The sequence below is a fragment of the Tachyglossus aculeatus genome, unplaced genomic scaffold, assembly GCF_015852505.1.
Source record: "Tachyglossus aculeatus isolate mTacAcu1 unplaced genomic scaffold, mTacAcu1.pri scaffold_164_arrow_ctg1, whole genome shotgun sequence".
In the NCBI taxonomy this organism is placed as follows: Eukaryota; Metazoa; Chordata; class Mammalia; order Monotremata; family Tachyglossidae; genus Tachyglossus; species Tachyglossus aculeatus.
Window position 1 is genome coordinate 377,446 of NW_024044887.1, and position 23,633 is coordinate 401,078.

Genomic DNA, 23,633 nt, shown 5'->3' on the forward strand with positions numbered 1-23,633 from the left:
TTAATACCCCTTTTACTGATAAGGTAACTGAGGCACAGGGAAGTGAAATGACTTGCCCAAGGTTACGCAGCAGACAGTGACAGAGCTGGGATCAGAACCCACATCCCCTGTCTCCCAAGCCTGTGTTCTTTCTGCTAAGCCATGCTCTAGCCCAACCATAGCCCTACAACCTTAACCCAAATGACCAAACCTTTTCTTTACCCTACAGCTAGACGTTAAATCCTAAAATAACCTATCGCTGATCTTTAATCTTCTCTCCTAAACCAAACATAAAAGGGAAGCAGCACGGCCTAGCGGAAAGAGCCTGTGCCTCAGTGTCAGAGGGCCTGGGTTCAAATCCCAGCTCCGTCACTTGTCTTCTGGGCAAAACTTGGGCAAGTCACTTCACTTCTCTGTGCCTAAATTTCCTCATCTGTAAAATGGGGGTAAGACACCTGTTCTCCCTTCCCCTAAGACTGTTAGCCCCATATGGGACAGGGGCTGGGCTGGACCTGACAGCCCTGCATCTCCCCAACATTTAGTATGGTGCTTGGCTCAAAGTCAGCACTTAAATACTACAATTATTATTACTAATCCTGAGCTCGATCGCAGCCACAACTCTAACTCCAAATAAGGCCTAATAAGCATTCTGATCTGAATCACAATGAGGTTCTACGACAGTCATTCATTCAATCGTATTTATTGAGTGCTTACTGCGTGCAGAGCACTGTACTAAGTGCTTGTCGAGGCAGCTGATAGGTTGTGGGTTTTTTTCTTTTTTCCTGGGACCTCGATGTTGACCGGACTCCCACTGTCGGGGTTGGAGGGCCCCATCACTCTTCTCCCAACTTGCTACCACCCGGAAGAGGACAAGAACCAACCGGCCAGGTTGGGCACTGTCCGGTAAGTGCTGGTCTCTCGTAGGGCCCGACATACCTTGCAGAAGTGGGTGTTCCAGGAAACGTTGCCGACGACCTGGAACTGCTCCCGCCAACGGAAGTAAGCCCGGTAGCGCACCTCATCTCGGTCCATTGTCCGCAGGTGGCGGGCCAGCTCACTGGCATTGGGGAAATCATTGATGTAGATGAAGGCATCGGGTGGCAGGAAATGCTCATAGTTGTGCCAGGGGGGGGCCCGCAGACCACTGGCACTGCCCCGGCACTTAGAGCGTTGTACCACAGCTTCTCAGTGATGTAGTCCTCATGCAGGGAGTTCTCGAATGCCAGGTAGAACTTGTACTGGGACAGGATGGGCAGATATTGAGCGCAGGGCAGGGCCAGGTGCTGGGCCCCATATACGTCCACGTGCCGGTGTTTCTGCAGCTCCTGGTAGTAGTGAACCCGCACGGAATTCGGGTTCCAGTTGCTCACAGTCCACGCCACCAACTTGGTCTTGGGGGGTACTGCCACATTACCCGGCTTCCCCAGTGGCTCCAGCCAGCCGTAGGGTGTGAAGATGTCTGAGTCTTGCCGGTAGGACATGGTCAGGTTGAAGCGATAATTCGTGAGGCCCAGGTTGGGGCTGTTACTGGGTGACTCCAGGTTGAACCAGACCCAGCCCTGACCCACTGGCCGGGCCCCCGCGGGCATGACCCCAGTGCCATAGCTGATATCGCGGTGGTGCAGGATGACAGCGTCGGCCCGCGGATACCAGGCCCTGTTGGCGGTGATGTGGCAGTCGGGGACTCCGAGGAGCTCGGAGCAGTTGCTCAGGGTGACAGGCGCGTGGAAGGGCCACGTCCAGAGCAAGATGGTGAGCGGGGGTGACCCGGGAGGGGAGTGGGGTGGGGGTGGCAAAGGGGGACAGAACCTCAACAGACTGAGATCCCTGAAGTTCCAGAAGTAGAAGAGGCAGAAGCTGATAAAGTCCTGGAGGATGAAGAAGAGGAGGAACGAACTGCTTGAGGTCTTCCTCACCAGTGTCTGAGGCTCCATGAGTAACTGGGGATAGAGGGAAGAGATGGGGAGCAGGGAGGGGAGATTACTGTTGAAGCTTGGACACGGGACAAAGTGGGGGAGTTGCAGACCCAAACCAAGGAGGTGCCCAGTCCTCCTAGAACTTCCAGAGGGGTTGGGCCCACCCCTTCCTCCTCTTGCACCCCAAAGCCACCGATATAGTTGGAGACTCCGTCTGGGGAGAAAGCAGTGAGAGCAGAGTGCAGAGTCCAATCTCACACCTTTGGCAACCAGCTGGGCCATCCAGCCCAAGACTCTGTCTCTGAGAGTGGCGCCAAGATGCTGGAACTGTGTGATCGTGAGCTATCTCTCTGACCGTCTCTCACTCAGAATTCATCTTTGTCTCCCTGCCTTTCCTCTCTCTCTGCCTTTCTCATTACACCAGGAGAAAGGTCATTCCTGGGCCAGACTCAGTTTAAAAATGGACCTTTCCCCTGAACACCTTTTCGTGGACCTATTGTCCATGAAACTATTTCAGTCTTTCTCCAGCTTCACCCCTAAATTCCACTCCAGGAACCCGTCATGGCCCTTTCATCCTAGAGTCAATCTAAACCCCTCTCGAACTAAGTGACACTTTTGACTGCGCGGTATTTTGAGGGAATTGAGTTCCATGCGCTGACCCTCGCTCATACCCGATAGCGTACTTGGGAGAGTTAATATAATAATTTGGGTAGACAAGGCTTCAAGCTTTCTGTTTTCAAGCTTCAGTGGGTGCCTCCTTATCCTGATAATGTGTGTTTGCCCTGTCCACACCCTGCAATTTACAGACTTCAATCCTCTCCCCTTTTAGCTTGCATCTTTCTGTGCCCTCCCTGCTCTATGCTCTTCAGTTCGCAAACTTCAATCCTGTTCCCAATTATCCAACATATTTCAAGGTGGAAGAGTCCCAAATCTTTCAGTGTATGTTCATTTGGAAATCACTCTGTCCCCTCCTCATTGATCATCGATCATCCTGATGATCCTTTTCTGGACCTTCACCACTATTCTTTCACCTGTCTCATAGGCATGTTTGGGGTTCTGGATGGTAGGGCTGGACTTCCCCCTCCAGGAAAATTTATGGCATGAGCCAAGGTGCCTGACTCTGTGCTCTCCCCAGAACTGCCCAGAAGCCAGCCACTTCACCCGTTTCCCATGATCCTGGTCATGATATGTCTCCCTGTCTGGGGGGAAGTTGAGGCCCAGGGAGGACATCTGGACACCAAGGTGTCTTGGAGGCAAGCTGGACTTCAAATCTCTGTTCTTGGTCTTCAAAGCCACCTTATTCCCTCCTCTCCACCCCCTCTACCCCAGCATTCCCTGATCCTCTCACCTTGCTCCCTCCTAACCTCAAATCCCTTCCCCCACAAGCTGCCACCTCCTCCTCTCTCTACTTCTTTCCCTTCCTCCCCAGGCTAGAGAGCCTAGACAGAAACATTTATCAGCTTGCCATGTGGGTAATAGCAGTAAAGAGGGGTCGGGGCTGGACTAGTTTGGCTCCTAGGTGAAACCGGATCTTGGATACAGCATCATTTTTGTGTCTCCCATTCTCCTCTCCCCGATCTCCACTGCCTTGACATGATGCCATGGTGGTGACAGAACGAGAGTAGGGGTGACTTAATAATAATAATAGCACTTACTAAGTGTTTACTATGTGCAAAGCACTGTTCTAAGCGCTGGGGAGGTTACAAGGTGATCAGGTTGTCCCATGGGGGACTCACAGTCTTAATCCCCATTTTACAGATGAGGTAACTGAGGCGCAGAGAAGTTAAGTGACTTGCCCAAAGTCACACAGACGACAATTGGCGGAGACAGGATTTGAACGCATGACCTCTGACTCCAAAGCCCATGCTCTTTGCACTGAACCATGCTCAATCATATTTATTGAGTGCTTACTGTGTGTAGAGCACTGTACTAAGCTCTTGGAAAGTACAATTCAGCAATAGAGACAAGTTCTGCCCACACAGTACTTACAGTATAGACGGGGGGAGACAGACATCAAAACAAGTAAACGGGCATCAATATAAATAAATAGAATTATAGATATATACACATATACATAAGTGCTGTGGGGTCGGGGTGGGGGGGTGAAGAGCAAAGGGGGCGAGTTGAGGTGATGTAGAAGGGAGGGGGAACTGAGGAAAAGGGGGCTTAGTCTGGGAAGGCCTCTTGGAGGAGGTGTGCCTTCTTTAGGGCTTTGAAACGAGGAAGAGTGATTGGTGGATTTGAGGAGGGAAGGTGTTCCATGCCAGAGGTAGGACGTGGGCCAGGGCTTGATGGCGAGACAGGTGAGATTGAGGCCCAGTGAGAAAGTTAGCACCAGAGGAGTGGAGTGTACAGGCTGGGATGTAGAAGGAGAGAAGGGAGGTGAGGTAGGAGGGGGCAAGGTGATGGAGAGATTTGAAGCCAATAGTGAGGAGTTTTTGTTTGATACGGAGGTTGATAGGCAATCACTGGAGATGTTGGAGGAGCGGGGTGACATGCCCTGAACGTCTCTGTAGAAAGATAATCCGGGCAGTAGGGTGAAGTGTGGACTGACGTGGGGAGAGGCAGGAGGTTGGGAGATCAGAAAGGAGGCTGATGCAGTAATCCAGTTGGGATAGGCTGAGTGATTGTACTAATGTATTAGTGGTTTGGATGGAGAGGAAAGGGCGGATCTTGGCGATATTGTGAAGGTGAGACCGGCAGGATTTGGTGATGGATTGGATATGTGGGGTGAATAAGAGAGCAGAGTCAAGGATGACACCAAGGTTGCGGGCTTGTGAGACAGGAAGGATGGTTGCGCCGTCCACAGTGATGGGAAAGTCAGGGAGAGGACAGGGTTTGGGAGGGAAGATTAGGAGCTCTGTATTGGACATGTTGAGTTTAAGGTGGCATGTGGCAGACCAAACATCTGGCCCGTCGATTACTGGGCCTAAGTAGTAAGCCAGGCCTTCCGTGCTCACAGGAAGACCTACAAGGAACTGAGAGGAGAGCTGTGGACAGGCAAGAGTTACCTGTTATCGGCCCTACGGCCTTGCATAGACGGGTGTTGCTTGTTACTGGTTTTGAAGGTTACAGAATTGCTGTGCTAGTTATAAACACAGGAACATGGAAACATACAGAATGTGACTGAAAGATATAAAAGTCTTGCTGCTTAACTCAATAAAGTCTCCTTGTCCACCTTGAGACTCGCCTGGCCTGCGTTCTTCCATTGCGAGTGCCCATCTCCCCACTGTGCTGGACGCGTGGAGGCAGACGGCAAGAAATGGCGCCCGCACAGGGACAGGGACATGAAGCCTGGACCTTCCGACTCAGCACCGCAACCCTCACGAAGCAACTCATCACTGCGCAGTGACTCACTAGGGAACCAAAGAGGTGAGGGCATTTAAGTTTACTTTCATTTTCAAACACCAGGCTTACAGCAGGGAAGAAAATGGGACAAATTCAATTCCGTTCTCGGGATCATTATATCCAATTACTTAAGGATGTTGTAAAGGAGCGTGGGTTGATTATCACCACTGCCCAGATTGAACAATTTTTGGAATGCGTGGAAAAATGCTGCCCTTGGTTTCCAAAGGAAGGAAAGTGGAATCCTTTCACTGAGCCAGCTCCTTCTGCACCACCACCTCCACCACCCCCTCCATGGGTCCCGAAACCAGCACAAACACCTCTGCAGTGAGCGATGGGGGCTGCTATGGAAGGGGGAGAGGAGATACCTATTGAATTATTGTTGGGTTTCCCTGTGTTGGAGCAACCTGACCCTGCTAATCCTGGTCAGTTAATATGTACCCACGAACTCTTGAATTTCAAACTATTAAAAGAAGTGAAACAGGGTGCTGCGACATATGGGCCCACCGCTCCTTATGTGCTAGCACTCATAGAAAGTATTGCTTCCTCAATTCTTTGCCCGTATGATTGGCAAACCTTAGCCAAGACTGTCCTGGATGGCGGAGACTATTTGCTTTAGAAGGCAGAATTTTTTGATTTGTGTGCGGAGCAAGCGCGTCGCAATGATCGCGCCCGACCTCCAGTTCAAATCACTTTCGAGATGCTTACAGGGAGCTACAGACTCGTGAAAGCTTGTCCCAGCCCCTACCCAAAGGGGTACTGATTACATGGAAAACTGTTTTTACGGAGCTGCGGGAGCTGCATCCCGCTGAACGGGTGTTACAGGAGGCTCCGGCGATGCGCGACTTGGGGGCAGGGACTGATCAGAAGGACCCTCTGTCCTTTGAAGTTTTGCCTCCAACAGAAGGATTGGAGCCGGTGTACGCTGCTGTTCCGGATGCCGAGGACTTGTATCGGTACCAGGATCATAATGACTCTGGCGATCCTTCTGACTCTGGGACTGCAGACCCGAAGGAGGGATCTGATTTATACCCGCCTTTGGCCCCTCTTACAACGACGGCTGCTGCCGCACCCACAGCAAAGGACCTTTTGCAGACCCAATGCCTGCGGGCAGTATCCCGTTCGTCGATCGTTCCCCCTCCCCGCCTTGTTCCCCCTTTGTCTGCTGCGCCGCCGTATGTATATGCTGTGCCTGCTACGGCGCAGCCTGCCTATACCGGGGCCCTTTCGGGCTGCCGGCAGGAGGCATTGCGCCCAGGGGACGTACAGCTACTGCAAGCGATGCCGGTGGTGTATCTTCCCGGGCGGCCGGCTCAGTATGACTCTCTCCCTTATGAGTTGATTAAGGAGTTGCGGAAAAGTGTTCGCGATTATGGGTTACAATCGTCCTATACAATTAATCTAGTAGTGGCCGCTATCAACCCCGAAATTGGCTGCTTTACAAGTGATAGCCGCGGAACAATTAGCGGCGGGGCATATTGAACCCTCCGATAACCCTTGGAATTCCCCTGTCTTTGTGATAAAAAAGCGCTCGGGGGCCTGGAGGATGTTGACTGATCTCAGAGAAATCAATAAGACGATGCAGCCGATGGGAGCGCTGCAACCTGGGCTCCCGAACCAGGCTATGATCCCTAGGAATTGGCCGATATTAGTAGTAGATATTCAGGATTGTTTTTTCTCTATTCCGCTCCACCCGGACGATCGTATTCGATTTGCGTTTTCAGTCCCTGTGGCTAACAGGACTCAACCTACTACGCGATATCATTGGACGGTCCTCCCCCAGGGAATGAAAAATAGCCCCACAATGTGCCAGACTTACGTTGCGCTTCTGATAGCGCCGCTCCGCGTCAAGCATCCTGAGGCATATATTATTCACTATATGGATGACATATTATGTGCTTGTGCCACCGCAGCCCAACTACACGCCTTACGGCCTGCTCTTCTGGCGGCTCTAGAATCTGGAGGGCTGCGGGTTGCACCCGAGAAAGTCCAGACAAAGCCCCCGATCACCTATCTGGGACATATTTTGACAGATCGGACAGTGTCCCCTGTGACCCCTACCTTGGATGTTTCAAAATTAAAAACCCTTAATGATTTCCAAAAATTACTGGGGGAATTAAACTGGGTGCGCCCTTATCTTGGAATCCCCACCGATCAATTATCTCACCTTTTTGCTACCTTGCGAGGAGCCCCGGAGCTCTCTTCCCCCCACTCCCTTTCACCACAAGCCGCCCGGGAGTTAGAGCAGGTAGTCAAAAAATTGGCTCAGGCTACGGTGGACCGTGTCACCCCAGGGATACCCTTATCCGCCGTTGTCGTTCCCACCTCTGTCATGCCTACAGGGGTTATATGTCAAGAGCAACAATTGGTTGAGTGGATGCATTTGCCCACTGAGCCCCACCGCTCTGTTTCCCCATATCCGACTTTGGTAGCCCAGTTATTGGGTCGTTTAATTCGGCGCATTACCGTCCTTTCTGGGACCGGACTCTCTGCATTATACCAACCATATACTTCAGATCAACTTGCCACACTTCTTGGCAACGATCCCGATTGGCAGATCCTTTTGGCAATGCATACTGGGGCTTGGGTTACTGGTCTCCCAGATATTCCACGATTAAAGGTTTTCTCACCTTTTGCATGGGTATTCCCCTGCGTCATTGTTCCGGACCCAATACCGGGGGCTACCACAGTTTTCACAGATGGAACGAAAGGCCGAGCCGCCTATTACTGTCCTCCGGACACTTCCCGCGTTATCCCCATTCTGTCCCATTCCGCTCAACTTGTAGCTGTGATGTCAGTCCTTCGCGATTTCCCTCATTCACTTAATATTATCTCCGATAGCCGGTATGCATGCTTTGTTACTCTTCACATTGAGACTGCTGCGCTCCGGTTTTCCGAGGCAGCCATTTTTTCCTTTGTTCCAGGAACTTCAAGCAACGATTCGTGCTCGTTCCCATCTTTTTTATATTTCTCGTATTAGGGTGCATTCGTCCCTCCCCGGACCATTGGTTGAAAGTAATGCCTGTGCGGACCTACTTACTAGGGAACTTGCTGGCGCACCAAAGGCGATTATTTTTGTTGCACCACTGTTGGCTCTGGCTCTTCTCCCTTTAGACGCTACAGCCGCAGCCTCGCAAGCCCACCGGCGCTTCCACCAAGGGGCGGGAATGTTACGCCGTCAATTTGGCATTTCTCGGGAAAGCGCGCGGGCTATTGTGAAAGCTTGTACCTCCTGTGTTACTACATTACCTGCGGCCTCTGAAGCCACGAATCCCCGTGGTCTTGCGCCAAGAAAGCTGTGGCAAATGGACGTCACGCATTACCTTCCCTTTGGCAGCTTGGCTTTTATTCAGGTTATTGCTGATACCTGTACATTATTTACTTTTGCGTCGGCTCACACTGGTGAATCAGCCAAACATGTTATGGATCATTTGTTTCTTGATTTTGCCTTTATGGGAATTCCACAGGTATTGAAATCCGACAATGGCCCCGCATACACTTCCAAGGCGTTCCGGTCTTTCTGTAATACTTTTGCTATCCACCTTGTTATGGGTATTCCATACAATCCCACGGGTCAAGCCATTGTTGAAAATCGTCATCGTTGGCTCAAAGCCTTTTTGGAAAAACAAAAAGGGGGAGATGAACTGACCTCTCCCCATAGACAATTACAATCCGCTAAATATACCCTTAATTTTTTAACTATGGATGACAAAGGTCTCACCCCCGCTGAAAAATGGGGTGGTAGGGAAACTAAGGAACACCCAGAAAGAGTAAAATGGAAGGACCCCCTCACGCGACAGTGGCGAGGGCCAGATCCCTTATTAACGTGGGGACGAGGTTATGCTTGTGTCTTTCCAGAAACTGAGGACCGCCCGATCTGGATACCTACAAAGAACATACACCGCGTCCTTTCTACAGTGTGTTCTCTCTCATCCTGCGTACTTCAGGAGCTGACCGAGAACCAGGAGACAGACTCTGCGATTTTTCCTCCGGAGGATCAGCGTCCCAGTTCCCCAAAATGATTGTTCGCTTTCCCGATCCTCGCTTTTTCCACCGTTGTGATTACTGAGGACTATTGGACTTTTGTTCCGTACCCTCCGTGGGTGCGGCCCGTTTCGTGGCAGGACACGGTGGGAGATATTCTCACTAATGTTTCTGATCTTGTAGGGGGGATGCGATTCCATGGGAAGGACCAGGGGAAGAGGCACTTGTCAATGTCTCCCTCCTTGCTACTCGCACTCCTATATGTTTCTCTGCAGCTCCGACCCCAAGTCCGTGTCTGTCTCTGCTCCCCCTCACTACATGGGCTCAAGAAAGATAATTGCATGAACCCCAGCCCCATTCGGTGTACTGTGGGATTACCCCTTTGACTACTGTATCCCGTTGTTTGGGAACCTCACCTTCGGTACCTGAACTTCCTTCTTGTGTGTTTGCCAGCTCGTCTTGGCCACCATCAGAGTCTGTTTTGCCTATCTGGCAAACGTGCCAACAACCCTTCCCCACGGTTATTCATTTGTCCTCTCACGTATTCCCAGCCACTCTACTGAATTGGGGAGGACATGACAACCTTACTTATTTATCCCCTTTGCATGGTTATCTTGGGTTTCTGCCCACGGATGCTTTCCAGGCTTTAGGTTCCTCTCGTGCCGGAACTTCCTCCCCCTTGTACCCTAGTCTTTGGCGGGCTTTTGCTGCTTTGGGTCCAATCACGCTTGCTTTTGCTTGATTACAGGGCCCTTTTGATTCTATCCCAGTCCATATGGAAGAACGGCAAATAAGAGCATGTATATTGCCACCGCAAGCCTTCCTTGTTGGCTACCCGTCCCGTATCCCCTTCCCTTCCCTCTGGAATATTATATGTGATAATTGTAGACTTATCCAATGCATATCCGCCCATGATGCCACTGCTACTATTCTTATAGTAGAACAACCTCGTCATGCTATACTACCCACCTCATTATCCCACCCTTGGACTGAGTCCCCTGCGGATTCTGCCCTGCAGATGCTAGCTGATCATTTTCATATTCCAAAACGGCGACATCGTCGGTTAGTTGGATTGTTAATCACTGGGTTTATCGCTTTGGCATCCCTTATTATTGCTACCACCTTATCCTCTATTACCCTGCATACTGAAATAACACAGGCCTCCTTTGTTAATTCCCTTGCAAGAAATGTTTCTTATGCTCTGCAAACACAGTTACGATTAGATAAAGACTTTACCGCTCGCCTCTCTCTTCTACAGCATTCTCTTATAGAATTAGGAAATGAGGTTGATGCTCTGCGCACTCAACTTTCTTTTCAACATTGTGATTATCGTTACCCTCATATCTGTGTGACCCCATATTATTATAATGCCACATTTCCCGGGTTTTCGTGGTCCACGATCCGAAATCGGCTCCAAGGAGCCTGGCATTCTTCGAATGTCTCCCTTGATTTGTCACACCTTGCCTTACTCAACTCCATGCTTTGCAATTGTTTCAAAAACAAAAGTGGGGACTTGTGGCAGACCAAACATCTGGCCCATCGATTACTGGGCCTAAGTAGTAAGCCAGGCCTTCCGTGCTCACAGGAAGACCTAAAAGGAACTGAGAGGAGAGCTGTGGACAGGCAAGAGTTACTTGTTATCGGCCCTACAGCCTTGCATAGACGGGTGTTGCTTGTTACTGGTTTTGAAGGTTACAGAATTGCTGTGTTAGTTATAAACACAGGAACATGGAAACATACAGAATGTGACTGAAAGATATAAAAGTCTTGCTGCTTAACTCAATAAACAGTCTCCTTGTCCACCTTGAGACTCGCCTGGCCTGTGTTCTTTCATTGCGAGTGCCCGTCTCCCCACTGCGCTGGACGCGTGGAGGCAGACGGCAACAGTGGCGGATGTCCTGAAGGCAGGAGGAGATGCGAGCCTGGACGGAGGGAGAGAGAACAGGGGAGGAGATATAGATTTGGGTGTCATCCGCATAGAGATGATAGTTGAAACCGTGGGAGCGAATGAATTCTCCAAGGGAGTGAGTGTAGATGGAGAATAGAAGGGGACCAAGAACTGAACCCTGAGGGAACCCTACATTTAGGGGATGGGAGAGGGAGGAGGAGCCCGCGAAGGCTACCACCCATTGGGCAGCTTGAGTGCACTTGGCGGGGTCAGCTCCCACCCCTGCCAAACCCTCATCACATCCAACCCATTCTGGAGTGGGGAGAAGGCCAAGACCACCTAGATCCCCAGATGCTGGGACCCCAGTACCTTGAAACAGCTGTTCAGCCGGGCATCTAATGTGATGGTCTCAGGCAGGGCAAAAGCTGATTTCTTTTGGGGTTCAGATTTGGGGGTTCCAGACTGGACTTCCTCTGCTCCCCAAGAGCTCAGTGACAAGCTCTCTCCACCTCCTCTAACTGGCATCCCAGAGTTGCTGATTGGGAAACGGCATGGCAATGACATCAGTAGTCCCTCCCCAAGTAGCACCTGGAAAGAAGGAAGGGGAAAGGGGAAAAAGAGGTGATTGGTGACTGGGTTACATAACCCAAGCCAAGAACAATAGATCTTTGAGTGGAATTGGAGTGGGGTGGGGGGGTGGGGAGAGGGAGAGAGAAAAGCTGGTAGGAGGTGAGATGAACCATTCATTAGAAAATGATCTGGATAATTCAGACCTCTTCCCATTCCACTTTGGAGGACACAGTTATCCAGAAATTACTGGGGAAAGTGTGTTTGTGCCGGAAATATCCAGATGTTGGGAAGTTGGATGCAGTTTGGGGATGCAAATTATCTGAATAATTTGCTAGGGCAGGCTGATCCAGTAAACTTGAGTGTATTGCCACTAACAGGCCAGAACAGGCCCTCCCCATTTCCTATCAATCAGTGGTATGTATTGTGAGCTTACCATGTGCAGAGCACTGTACTAGGAGCCTGGGAGAATACAGTACAAGAGAGTTGGTAGACACAGTTCCTGCCCTTAAGGAGTTGGCAGTCTAGCGGAGGGGCTTGCAGTCTACTATCTTCGGCCTAAATTCTGGAGCCTGAGTCTGCTCTGGGACTCCCACTACGGCCCACTGAGAGCTCAATAAGAGCCCAGCTGGGAAAGGAGTCCACGTCCTGACAAGTGAGCCCACCATTCACTATGGGGCCGGTAGGGCTCAGTCCCAAGTTTGCCTCTTGGAACAAAAGTTGGAAGGGATCCTGGGAAACCTTTGGGGCTAGTCCCCTGCCTTCAGGCAGGAGCTGGCCAGAGAAAGTGATGGTCCCTTGGCTCCATAGTCTCTTCTCTCCAGCTCCGCCGGGGTGAACCAGCTCTTTCAGAGTCATGCTCACTGGCCCTAACCACTCTGCTGTCTGCATCCCCACCTGCTTTCTGTAATGGGAAGAAGGATGGGTTTGTGTTAGTCCTGTGGACCTCTCTCCCTCTATCCGACAGGCTCGTCCCTTGCCCTCCCGGGCAGGGTCTTCATTAAGTCTCCTCGAGTGGCACTATGGGGTAAAGAGGCGTCTCTCGGGGGTCTTCTCTATAATTGGGGGTTGGAGACGGAGGCCTGGGGGGACAAGCCGGGTGAGTTCGACCTAAATGATCACCAAAGCCACGCAGAAGGGATGACGTGAGTAGTAGAAGTAATAGTATTTATTAAGTGCTTACTGTGGGCACAGCACTGTACTAAGCACTGGGAAAAAATGCACATGGCCCTGTCCCTCGAGGGGCTCCCAGTCTAGCTATCCAGCATGGAAAAACAAAGCTTAGACTGTAGCCAGAGAGATTCAAGTGAGATATAAAGAAGGACATCCTGAATGCGGTGGGGATTAAGTGCTAGGACGGGCTACCTAGGGAGGTTGTGGGAGCTTGTGGAGATTTACTAAAATAGGTTAGGCAACCATCTGGGCAATGTGGGGGGAGATTGTGTTGGGCGGCACCAATCTGCCACACAGGACCCAGACAGACAGACAGACTGCAGGGAAGCAGAGACAGGGAATCATGCTCTCTGAGGAGGCAGCGTGGCTAGTGAAAAGAGCCTGGGCCTGAGAGTTGGAGGACCTGGGTTCTAACCCCAGCTCTACCACTTACTTGCTGTGTGACCTTGGGCAAATCACAACCTCTCTGTGCCTCAGTTTCTTCATATGTAAAAGGGGAATGAAAACTACCTGTTCTCCTTCCCTCTTACACTGGGAGCCCCACAGGGGATAGGGACTGGGTCCAACCTGATTACCCTGTATCCCAGTACTTAGCCTTTGCTTTTCCAGGGATCTTAAGACTATCCAGCCTCACCAGGCTGGGATTTTCTTTATCATCCTTATTGTTGTGATGTAGGCTAGTATAGCCTAACTGAAAGATGGTTTTGATCATCAATCAGTCAGTCGTATTTATTGGAGGTTTACTATGTGCAGAGCACTGTACCAAGTACTTGAGTGAGTACAATAATCAGAATTAGCAGACACTCTCCCTGCCCATAACAAGTTTATGGTCTAATCCCTCAGTTATTTCTCTTGGTTATTTTTTCTAAACTCACTAAAACTCCTGATCACCCACTGGGTCCTCCCTTCTCCCACTCCACTTCAAATTGCACTCTAAACCCCTCCCAAGCAAACCTCATCTCTGACCCCAGCCCTTGCTTCTCCCCTCTCTGACCCCCTGCTCACATCTTTCCCCCATCTAGAACACAGCCCCCTTCAATTCAGCCAAACCACATCCATCTCGACGATCAAGGCACTCAAAGCTCTGCTAAGAAATCACCTCCTCCAGGAGGGCATCCCTGATTACCCCCACTTTCCCATTCATGCCATTCTCCTCAGCTAGCACAACAGTCTTTGGTACTTATGTACTGATTCATTTGCTACTGATTTATAGAACCACATGTGTTGTTCTCTTTATTCACCTCTTTGAACTATTGCATATGAAAAGACATCATCAAACTATGGAAGGTTTAGAAAAGGACAATCCAGGTGATCAAGGGAATGCAGAACGCTTCTGTATGATGAGAGACTGAAAAGATTAGGACTCTTCAGTCTGGAAGACTCAGGGGGTGAGGGGGCTTGATTGAAATTTCCAGAATCATGATTGGGCGTGTGGGTGGGGCGAACACAGATTTGTTGTTCATCAAATCCCACAGCACCAGGGCATGAAGGTACCCATTAAATCTGGAAGGTCGTCAATCCAAAACGCACAGAAAGAAACGCTTCTTCACCCGGTAGGGGAGCAGGGGGTGGCATGAGGGGAAAGGTAGGTGTATGGAATTCATTGCCATAGGAATTTGTGCAGCCAAAACTATCGGTAGGTTAGAGAGATTCACAGATGAATAGCCCATGCCGGGTCACTCTGAGGATAAGCCACAGGACAGGGATCTAGGAGGGCCACTGCCCAACAGTTCCTCCGCGTCTCATTCATTCATTCAATCGTATTTATTGAGCGCTTACTGTGTGCAGAGCACTGTACTAAGCGCTTGGGAAGTACAAGTTGGCAACATATAGAGATGATCCCTACACAACAGTGGGCTCACAGTCTAGTCTCCCTGTGCTGCTGTCAGAGACAGGAATCCTGGGCTAGGTGGACCAGAGGGCTGAGCCAAGAATGACACTGCTCATAGTCTTATTACTTACATTCTTGTTTGTCAATCTATCAATCAATCGATCACATTTATTGAGCATTTACTCTGTGCAGAGCACTGTGCTAAGTGCTTGGGAGAATACAATAGTGTTAGTAGACATGAAGCTTGCCCTCAGAGAGTCTACAATCTAGCTTGGAGGGAGAGAGAAACACAAATAAATTCCAGGTAGGGGGAAGCAACAGAGTTTAAAGACTTGTACATAGGTAAGGGTTGGGGAAGTACTCAAATGTTTAGGGGGTGAAGGCTCAAATGCATAGGCCATGCAGTAGTGGGAGGAGGGTGATAAGAGAAGAGAGATCAGAGATTAGCGATTAGAATATAAAATCTGTGAAGGCAGAGATTGTGCATTTTACTTCAGTATGAGAAGCATTTCAGAAATACTCTGTTTTTGCCAAAGCTCTCAGGCTACTGATAGCAGAGAAGCAGCATGGCTCAGTGGAAGAGCACGGGCCTGGGAGTCAGAGGCCATGGATTCTAATCCTGGCTCCACCGCATGTCTGCTCTGTGACCTTGGGCGAGTCACTTAACTTCTCTGAGCGTCAGTTCCCTCATCTGTAAAATGGAGATTAAGACTGTGAGCCCCACGTGGGACAACCTGATCACCTTGTATCCTCCCCAGCTATTAGAACAGTGCTTTACACAGAGCAAACGCTTAACAAATGCCATTACTATTATTATTATTACTGGAATTAAAGGCTAAAGCGCCATAGAGAAAGCAGGTAATCCCAATCAAAAAACTCTGAGAGTACAGGGGACAGAAGAGTTCTCCCTGCTGGTCCTGGGAGATCGGTATAAATCACTCGGGAAACCTGAACCAGAGACTGCGAATGCTGTTTTGCTAATCCTGTTGTGGTTGTGCCTGACTCATCCTGGGGTGGCCACCCAAGAGGGCTCAGGAACAAGCATCCTCACTTGCCAGTTCCCTTTCCCGTTTCCCCAGTTGAACAGGAGCAGTCAGAGAAAGCCCTGCAGATGGGGTGGAGGGACGGGGGTGGGGAGAGGGGGTGTTGCAGGGAGAGTGGAAACAGAAGTGGACACACACACACACTCACACCACAATTTGGTGGAGTTCAGGGCATCAATCTTTATTATAACCCGTAGCCAGGCTAGCATCCAGCACCTGAGGATTGACAGGTCAGTCCTGCTAATCTCGTCGGACACTGTTCTCCAACACCCATACCAGAGTGGGGCTGAGACACTCAGTTCTGGCTCGAGCCACCGGCTCCATCTCAGTTCCGTGGGCAGCTAGAGTCCAGATAGAGGGTTTGTCTGTCCTTGGGGAAGGGCTCCTACCTGGTCTGGGGCAGGGGACCACTTGCAGGAGATAACAGAGGGTCCTCAATCAATCAGTGGCATTTATTTAGTGCTTGCTATGTGCAGAGTACTGTACTAAGCACTTGGGAGAATACAGTACAACAAAATTAGCAGAAATGTTTCCTGCCCATAATAAGCTTACAATCTAGAGGGGGAGACAGGTATTAATCTAAATAAATAAGTAATTTATAATATTTAATCTCCATTTTTCAGATGAGGTAACTGAGGCACAGAGAAGTGACTTGCCTAGCGTTACACAGCAGATTAGACTCCCAGGAATTGGTCTGCCTCCACGGGATGCCCATCCTCTGATCAGCCCTCACTGTCTACAACTCAGGGACTGCCCAGGGTCTAGTGAAAAGAGCTAGGGTTTGGGAGTCAGGTGACCTGGGCTGTAATACCAGCTCAGCTACTTGTCTCCGGGGAGACCTCAGGTAAATCACTGAATATTTCTGGATCTCAATCTCCTCATCTGTGAAACAGGAAGAGGAATTACTTCTCATTTCTCAGGGGTGATGAGAGGATGCAGTGACTCCCCTACTCTCTGTTCTTTCCAGTACATCTTCTAGACTGTGAGCCCACTGTTGGGTAGGGACCGTCTCTATATGTTGCCAACTTGTACTTCCCAAGCGCTTAGTACAGTGCTCTGCACACAGTAAGCGCTCAATAAATACGATTGAATGAATGAATGCCACCAGTCCAGCCTCCCTGCTGCTCCAGGAATAATTTCCATTCCCCCTTCACTACCAGTTCTGACTGCTAGTTCGGCAGGGACAGCTTCAGACATTCAGCCATCCTGAGGTGAGGAAAAAATCGATAGCTGGGCAGCTTGGCTCCAAGACCCCAACATTCATCCTGCTGTCATTTTGGTCCCTGGATAGTGGCCATCTTTGAGAGGTCACAAAGCTACAGACTCTCATTCAGTCATTCAATCGTATTTATTGAGCGCTTACTGTGTGCAGAGCACCGTACTAAGTGCTTGAAAAGTACCATGCAGCAATAAAGAGAGACAATCCCTGCCCACAACAGGCTTACGGTCTAGAGGGGTAGGCTTACAGTCTAGAGAAGGGCAGTGGTGTGGCCATCTTTGAGAGAAGCCCCATGGGGAAGTGTTACAGTGCCACCCGCACTGTGGGCGTTGGTTTACCGCACTTAATCAATTAATCGTATTTATTGAGCGCTTACTGTGTGCAAAGCACTGTACTAAGCGCTTGGGATGTACAAGTTGGCAACATATAGAGACAGTCCTTACCCAACAGTGGGCTCACAGTCTAAAAGGGGGAGACAGAGAACAAAACCAAACACACTAACAAAATAAAATAAATAGAATAGATATGTACAAGTAAATAAATAAATAAATAAATAAATAGAGTAATAAATATGTACAAACATATATACATATATACAGGTTCTGTGGGGAAGGGAAGGAGGCAAGATGGGGGGATGGAGAGGGGGACGAGGGGGAGAGGAAGGAAGGGGCTCAGTCTGGGAAGGCCTCCTGGAGGAGGTGAGCTCTCAGTAGGGCCTTGAAGGGAGGAAGAGAGCTAGCTTGGTGGATGGGCAGAGTGAGGGCATTCCAGGCCCGGGAGATGACGTGGGCCGGGGGTCGATGCCGGGACATGTGGGAACGAGCTACGGTGAGGAGATTAGCGGCAGAGGAGCGGAGGGGGTGGGGTGGGCTGTAGAAGGAGAGAAGGGAGGTGAGATAGGAGGGGGCGAGGTGATGGAGAGCCCTGAAGCCCAGGGTGAGGAGTTTCTGCCTGATGCACAGATTGATTGGTAGCCATTGGAGATTTTTGAGGAGGGGAGTAACATGCCCAGAGCGTTTCTGGACAAAGACAATCCGGGCAGCAGCATGAAGTATTGCTTGAAGTGGGGAGAGACACGAGGATGGGAGATCAGAGAGAAGGCTGATGCAGTAGTCCAGACGGGATAGGATGAGAGCTTGAACGAGCAGGGTAGTGGTATGGATGGAGAAGAAAGGGCGGATCTTGGCGATGTTGCGGAGAATAATTGGAGATACCGGGGATCGAACCCGGGGCCTCATACATGCAAAGCATGCGCTCTACCACTGAGCTACATCCCCTTCACTTACTAACTGAAGGTGAGCCTGCAAGTCCAGATTCCCTTGTCTCCACTAAATAATAATAATAATAATGGCATTTATTAAGCACTTGCTATGTGCAAAGCACTGTTCTAATCACTGGGGAGGTTACAAGGTGATCAGGTTGTCCTATGGGGGGCACACAGTCTTAATCCTCATTTTACAGATGAGGTAACTGAGGCCCAGAGAAGTGAAGTGACTTGCCCAAAGTCACAAAGCTGACAAGTGACGGAGCCGGCATTTGAACCCATGACCTCTGACTCCAAAGCCCGTGCTCTTTCCACTGAGCCATGCTGCTTCTCTAAGCCGATACCACCCCTCTCCACCCTCCCTACTCCTTCTTTTCCTCTACATTCAAACCGGGCAGCACTCTCCCCACCGCCATCTCCTCAACATGGGCGTGCCTGCTTGTGAGAGGAATCTGGGGTGAAGGAGAAGGAGCAGAGGAGTGAAAGGGAGAAGTGGAGGTCAGGCAACAGAGGAAGCAGAGACAGCGTGGCTTAGTGGAAATAGCACGGGCTTGAGAGTCAGAGGATGTAGGTTCTAATCCCGCCTCTGCCGCTAGTCTGCTGTGTAACCTTGGGCAAGTCACTTAACTTCCTTGTGCCTCAGTGACCTCATCTGTAAAATGGGGATTAAAAGTGTGAGCCCCACGTGGGACAACCTGATTATCCTGTATCCACCCTAGCGCTTAGAACAGTGTTTGGAGCATAGTAAGTGCTTAACAAGTACCATAATTAATATTATTATGATAGAAAAGGGGAGGCAAAAGAGTAGAATGAAGAGTGGAAGAGAGTGAAATGAAGGAGGGGAGAGGCCAGTGCATCCTGGAAGGAGAGGGAGAGGGAATGGTACCGGGGCCCCCTAGGACAACTAGCAGAATATAATGAATCACAGACTCAACTCAAAACTTGGAAACTCCTCGGGTTGGAAAAGACTCATAGATGCCATCTTGTCCAATGTCCTGCTTCCCCACTCCAGCCCAGAAGAATGGTCGGGAGTGGGGTGGTAGTGGTGGTGAGGGAAGAAGATATGCTTGGGCACTAGTGGATTAATGGAAGATTTAACCCCTCTTCCCCCCAGGCCCCTGGTTTCTCCCCTTCATGGTTGGAGCCCCGAGCAGTTGACTGTGAACCAAAGATTGTTCTTAGTGAAGATTCCGTGGGAGGCAGGGCTGGGGAGACTTGGCATCTCATTTCTCCCTCTTCCTCCACTTCTCATGCCCCAGAGTCCTAGATCATCTTCTCTTCCGCAACACAAATCTATTTTGGAGGCTCCAGCTACAGCAAGGGTCAACCTGGATCCAGGCAACCGAGTGCAGTTCTGGATGAGTAAGGAGCTGGCATGCCCAGGGACAGAGGGATGGACCAGATGACCTACAGAACTCCCTGCCAGCTTGCCCGGCCGCGTCACCCCTCTCCCTCCATCTCCCCCCTCCACCCCTCCATTCAACCCTCCCTCTCCCTTCCTAGCTCATCCTTGCTCATTCAGAGCTCTGGGCCCCCAGGGACACCTCTTACCTCTCACTCCAGACTAGGCATGCCACGGGAGTGAAAGTCGGGCCACTGGAGCCAGAAGAGGGGGTATGGGAAGGAAGGAGGGGCCCTGAGGAGTTGCAGGAAGTGTCCCCAGGGGCTGGGACGTGGGGGTGGGTTGTGGCTGTGTGTGGAATGTTGGTCCCATCAAGAGGACAGTTCTAAAGTGAAGGAGCACTTAGTATTAACAACCGACTCCTCTGCGATCTTTCAACTGAGACGGATTAAGACATCCACACCCAGGTGGAAGCAGTAGTAACAAGTGGAGGTGACCCACAGAACCCTCCTCCCTGTCCTATCTTTCCTTCCTCCCCATCACCCCAGTGGGATTTAGAGTCAAGGGGCGGTGGGGGAAGGGGGCTTAATGTTAATTACCAGTAAATATGACCACGGGAAGTCTACTCAGATATAATTTCTTTCCAAGTGGACCTGCAGCATTTCCATTGCCCCTGACCTGGTGGACTCTTCTGAGCTTCTTCTTTTTCACCTTCTTCCCAGGCAACAACATTCCCGGTTTAAACTCCAGCCAGTGCAGTGGGGAGCTGCCGCTGCGACTAAAGCCCATTTCAGTCGGGCCCGGTGAGGAGAAGCCTCTGGCTCCAGGAAGCAGAGGAACAGTCCACGGGGAGTGAGAAAGGCAAAACGGTCGCGTTCAGCAGGAAATCCCTTGTGGGTCCTTGCGGGCAGAAAAAGTCGGGGTTGTCCCTTCCCAGTTCTCTACCTTTCCGTCCTTCGGGAGGAAGCAGGGGTCTGAAACATTGGCTTGGCTTTGGGCACGACTCTCCACTTTGAAATTTTTCTTGGACAGAAATGGTGGGCGAGGTTCAGACCGAGTTGGTTTTTTTTTTCTTTGAGGAAATAAATGTTAGATTGAAATCAATCCAAATTGATGAGCATTCAGTGGGTTTGAACCAGGTTATGTTTTGAATGTTCTTCGCCTTGTGGAACAGTTCAGTTATTCTGTAGGTGAGGTGCGGGGAGAGAACTGGAGAAATGAATTAGGGCTGGGGGGGGGCGGGGAATTGAGAAGCAGTGTGGCCTAATGGAAAGAGCATAAGCCTGGGAGTCAGAAGACCTGGGTTCTAATCCCGGCTCTGCCACATGTCTGTTGTATGACCTTGGGCAAGTCACTTCACTTCTCTGGGCCTCAGTTACCTCATCTGCAAAATGGGGATTAAGACTGTGATCCCTATGTGGGAAAGGGACTGTGTCCAACCTGATTAGCTTGTGTCTACCCCAGCACTTAACAGTGCCTGGCACATAGTAAGTGCTTAATAAATACCATTAAAAAACCAAAACCTAAATACCATAAAAAAGGGGATGGGGGGAACCCCACCATCCCCAAGCCTCCAGGTCATCTCTTCTTGTTCTGCAACTGGAGAGCCAGATTATCCCACATGCTTGCCAGTCAGATGGTAGTGAGGGCACAGATGGGGCCAGGGGCCGGGGACCAATCCAGACAGACAAGTGACCCAGAAATTTTGTCCGGTGCCAACCCATGAGCTGGGAAGAACTTATTCAATGGGGCCAGTCCCAGCCTGGAGCCTAGGTGGAAGCACTTTAAAAGTCATCCCCCTTCTCTTCCCACCCACATTGCTGGGTGGCCCTGAGTAGAGGGGAGGGAAAAGGAGGGGAGATGGAAGGAGACAGTAGGGCATCGGAAGGGAGAGGAAGACCGGATCAGACTGGCGGGATTGGCTTGGAAGAAGAAGGTGGGAAGGAAGCATAGACCAGACACTGGGAAAAGTGGTTGTGGCTTTTCAGCTCCGTATTAAGTTGCTGGGTGGCCACCTCCTTATGAAGACGTGAAGCCACCTAAGCCATTTCCTGGGAGAATATCTCCGGCCCTGCTCTGACTCATCTGAGTGCTCATTTTCACACACCTGTGCTCATGGCTCTCCCCAGGAGCCCCTCTGCATCTCCCTCACCCCGTTACGATCTCACTCACACTACGTCGTACTCCCCGGTCCTCAGAGGTGAAGGTGGCTCATGCTGAGCTTTGTATCTGAGCCCCCTCAAGTCAAGAGCTGGGCCTAGACCCTCCAGGCTAGGAAGTCCTTCCTTAGAGCTAGGCCGCAGGACTCCTGCTGCTGTTTGATCAAAGGTCTTCCTGGTGTGTGTGGTTTGGGCCAGGTGAATCGGAAGGGAGCATGGTGCGGACATGCTTTCTCAATGTCCATTCGCCTGTCCACACTTGAGGAGACCTGATCTTGGCCCTCGATCCCATTCCCCTAGAGGCTGGCCAGAGAATTCCCTGGGAAGGATTTGAGAATCCCTCAGCCGAGTTTGGGGGATCAATGAGCCCAGGGCCAGTTAATGTGGCCCTCTCTGATTGGGCCACCTGAGGAGGGTTTGCCAGCCTTGATGCGGGGCAGTGAGTTATTTCTCTGTTTGGATCTTCCTTCCAGGAACTGCTAGGGGCTGGGCTTAGCACCCTGCAGCCTTGCTTACAACTGAACTGCTGCTGCTGCTGATGATGATAATGACACCTGGGTCTTTCTGCTCTGCCGATGAAACATTCCCAGTCACGAAACTCTCAGTTGGTGAGGGGGGCATAGGACACCTGGGTCCCCCTTAGCTAGGAAGAGCTGGAGGCTTGCCAGGTAGGAAAAGGGCCTGGGGACCTTCTCTGCCTATGGAGGCCGGAGGCTTCGGGGGAGCTTCCGATCTCCTTGCCTTCCTCTGCAACTGGGATCAGGGGCTGGAGGAATTTCCATTAGACCAGTGGGGGTTCAGGGGTCACTGGAGCCCATGATCCTGAAGGAGAACCAGCCAAAAAGTGGAGTGTGGGGCTCACTACAAGGGGGGAGAGTGAGAGGGAGGATGTGAGAAAGGGGGAGTGCCGCTCCTCTGGTCAGCCCCACCTCCTTACCCGGCCGCCTGTCCTCTTAAGAGGGTGGACTCATCCACTCACCTCCCCCAGGCTGCACCCATGCGCCATGTACTTTGGGTGCCACATCCGCAGCAGAGCTGCAGTGAATTCTTCTAGGTCTGTGGTGAACATGTACTAAGGAGGACCTAGGACTCAAAGGAAATCATGAGGCAATGTCTGGGGAATGCAACTAGGAATTGTGGGGTATGTGGGCTGATGTGGCCCTGCCAAACTCTCCTGCCAAAATCTCCAAGGCAGGGCTTGGGGAGGAAGTAATAATAATATTCATAATAATAATTACGGTACTTAAGTACTTACTCATGCCAATTACTGTTCTAAAGCGCTGGGGGGGTAGCGTGGGTTATAATCCCACCTCCGCCACTTGTCTGCTGTGTGAGCTTGGGCAAGCCATTTAACTTCTCTGTGCCTCAGTTACCTGATCTGTAAAATGAGGATTAAGACTGTGAGCCCCACATGAGACAACCCGATCACCTTGTACCTCCCCCAGTGCTTAGAACAGTGCTTGGCACATAGTAAGCGCTGAACAAATGCCATCATTAATTTTATTATTATTAGAAGGTAATCAGGTTGGACATAGTCCCTGTCCCACATAGGACTCACACTCTTAATTCCCATTTTACAGATGAGGTAACTGAGGCCCAGAGACTTGCCGAAGGTCACACAGCAGACATGTGGCAGAGTCGGGATTAGAATACTACTACTACTAACAATAATTTTGGTATTAAGCACTTACTATGTGCCAAGCACTGTTCTAAGTGCTGGGGGGATACAATGTGATCAGGTTGTCCCACGGGGGGCTCGCAGCCTTAATCCCCATTTTACAGATGATTAGAACCCATGGCCTTCTGACTCCTGGGCCCGTCATCAAATCATAAGATGAGATCATTGACTATCTGATTTGATGATCTTATTAGCGATCCCAGAACATAGCACAGTGTTTGGCACATAGGAGGCACCTAGTAAAT

General features: G+C 50.5%; 1 protein-coding gene, 1 non-coding gene and 1 pseudogene across 2 annotated transcripts in view; all 3 read right to left on the reverse strand.

Annotated features, from left to right (window-relative positions):
• Positions 1 to 831: 831 nt before the first annotated feature.
• On the reverse strand, positions 832 to 20,340 carry LOC119923256 (annotated as a pseudogene).
• TRNAA-UGC lies at positions 18,151 to 18,222 on the reverse strand. Its single transcript has one exon. It is a non-coding gene; the product is annotated as a tRNA-Ala (tRNA).
• A 2,167-nt stretch (positions 20,341 to 22,507) lies between the features above and the next one.
• Positions 22,508 to 23,633, reverse strand: part of LOC119923257 (olfactory receptor 14A16-like) — a 17,895-nt gene continuing 16,769 nt past the window's right edge. Inside the window, exon 4 of the mRNA XM_038742722.1 lies at positions 22,508 to 22,532. Within this exon, the coding sequence (XP_038598650.1) occupies positions 22,508 to 22,532 (25 nt within the window). The remainder of the gene's footprint in view (positions 22,533 to 23,633) is intronic.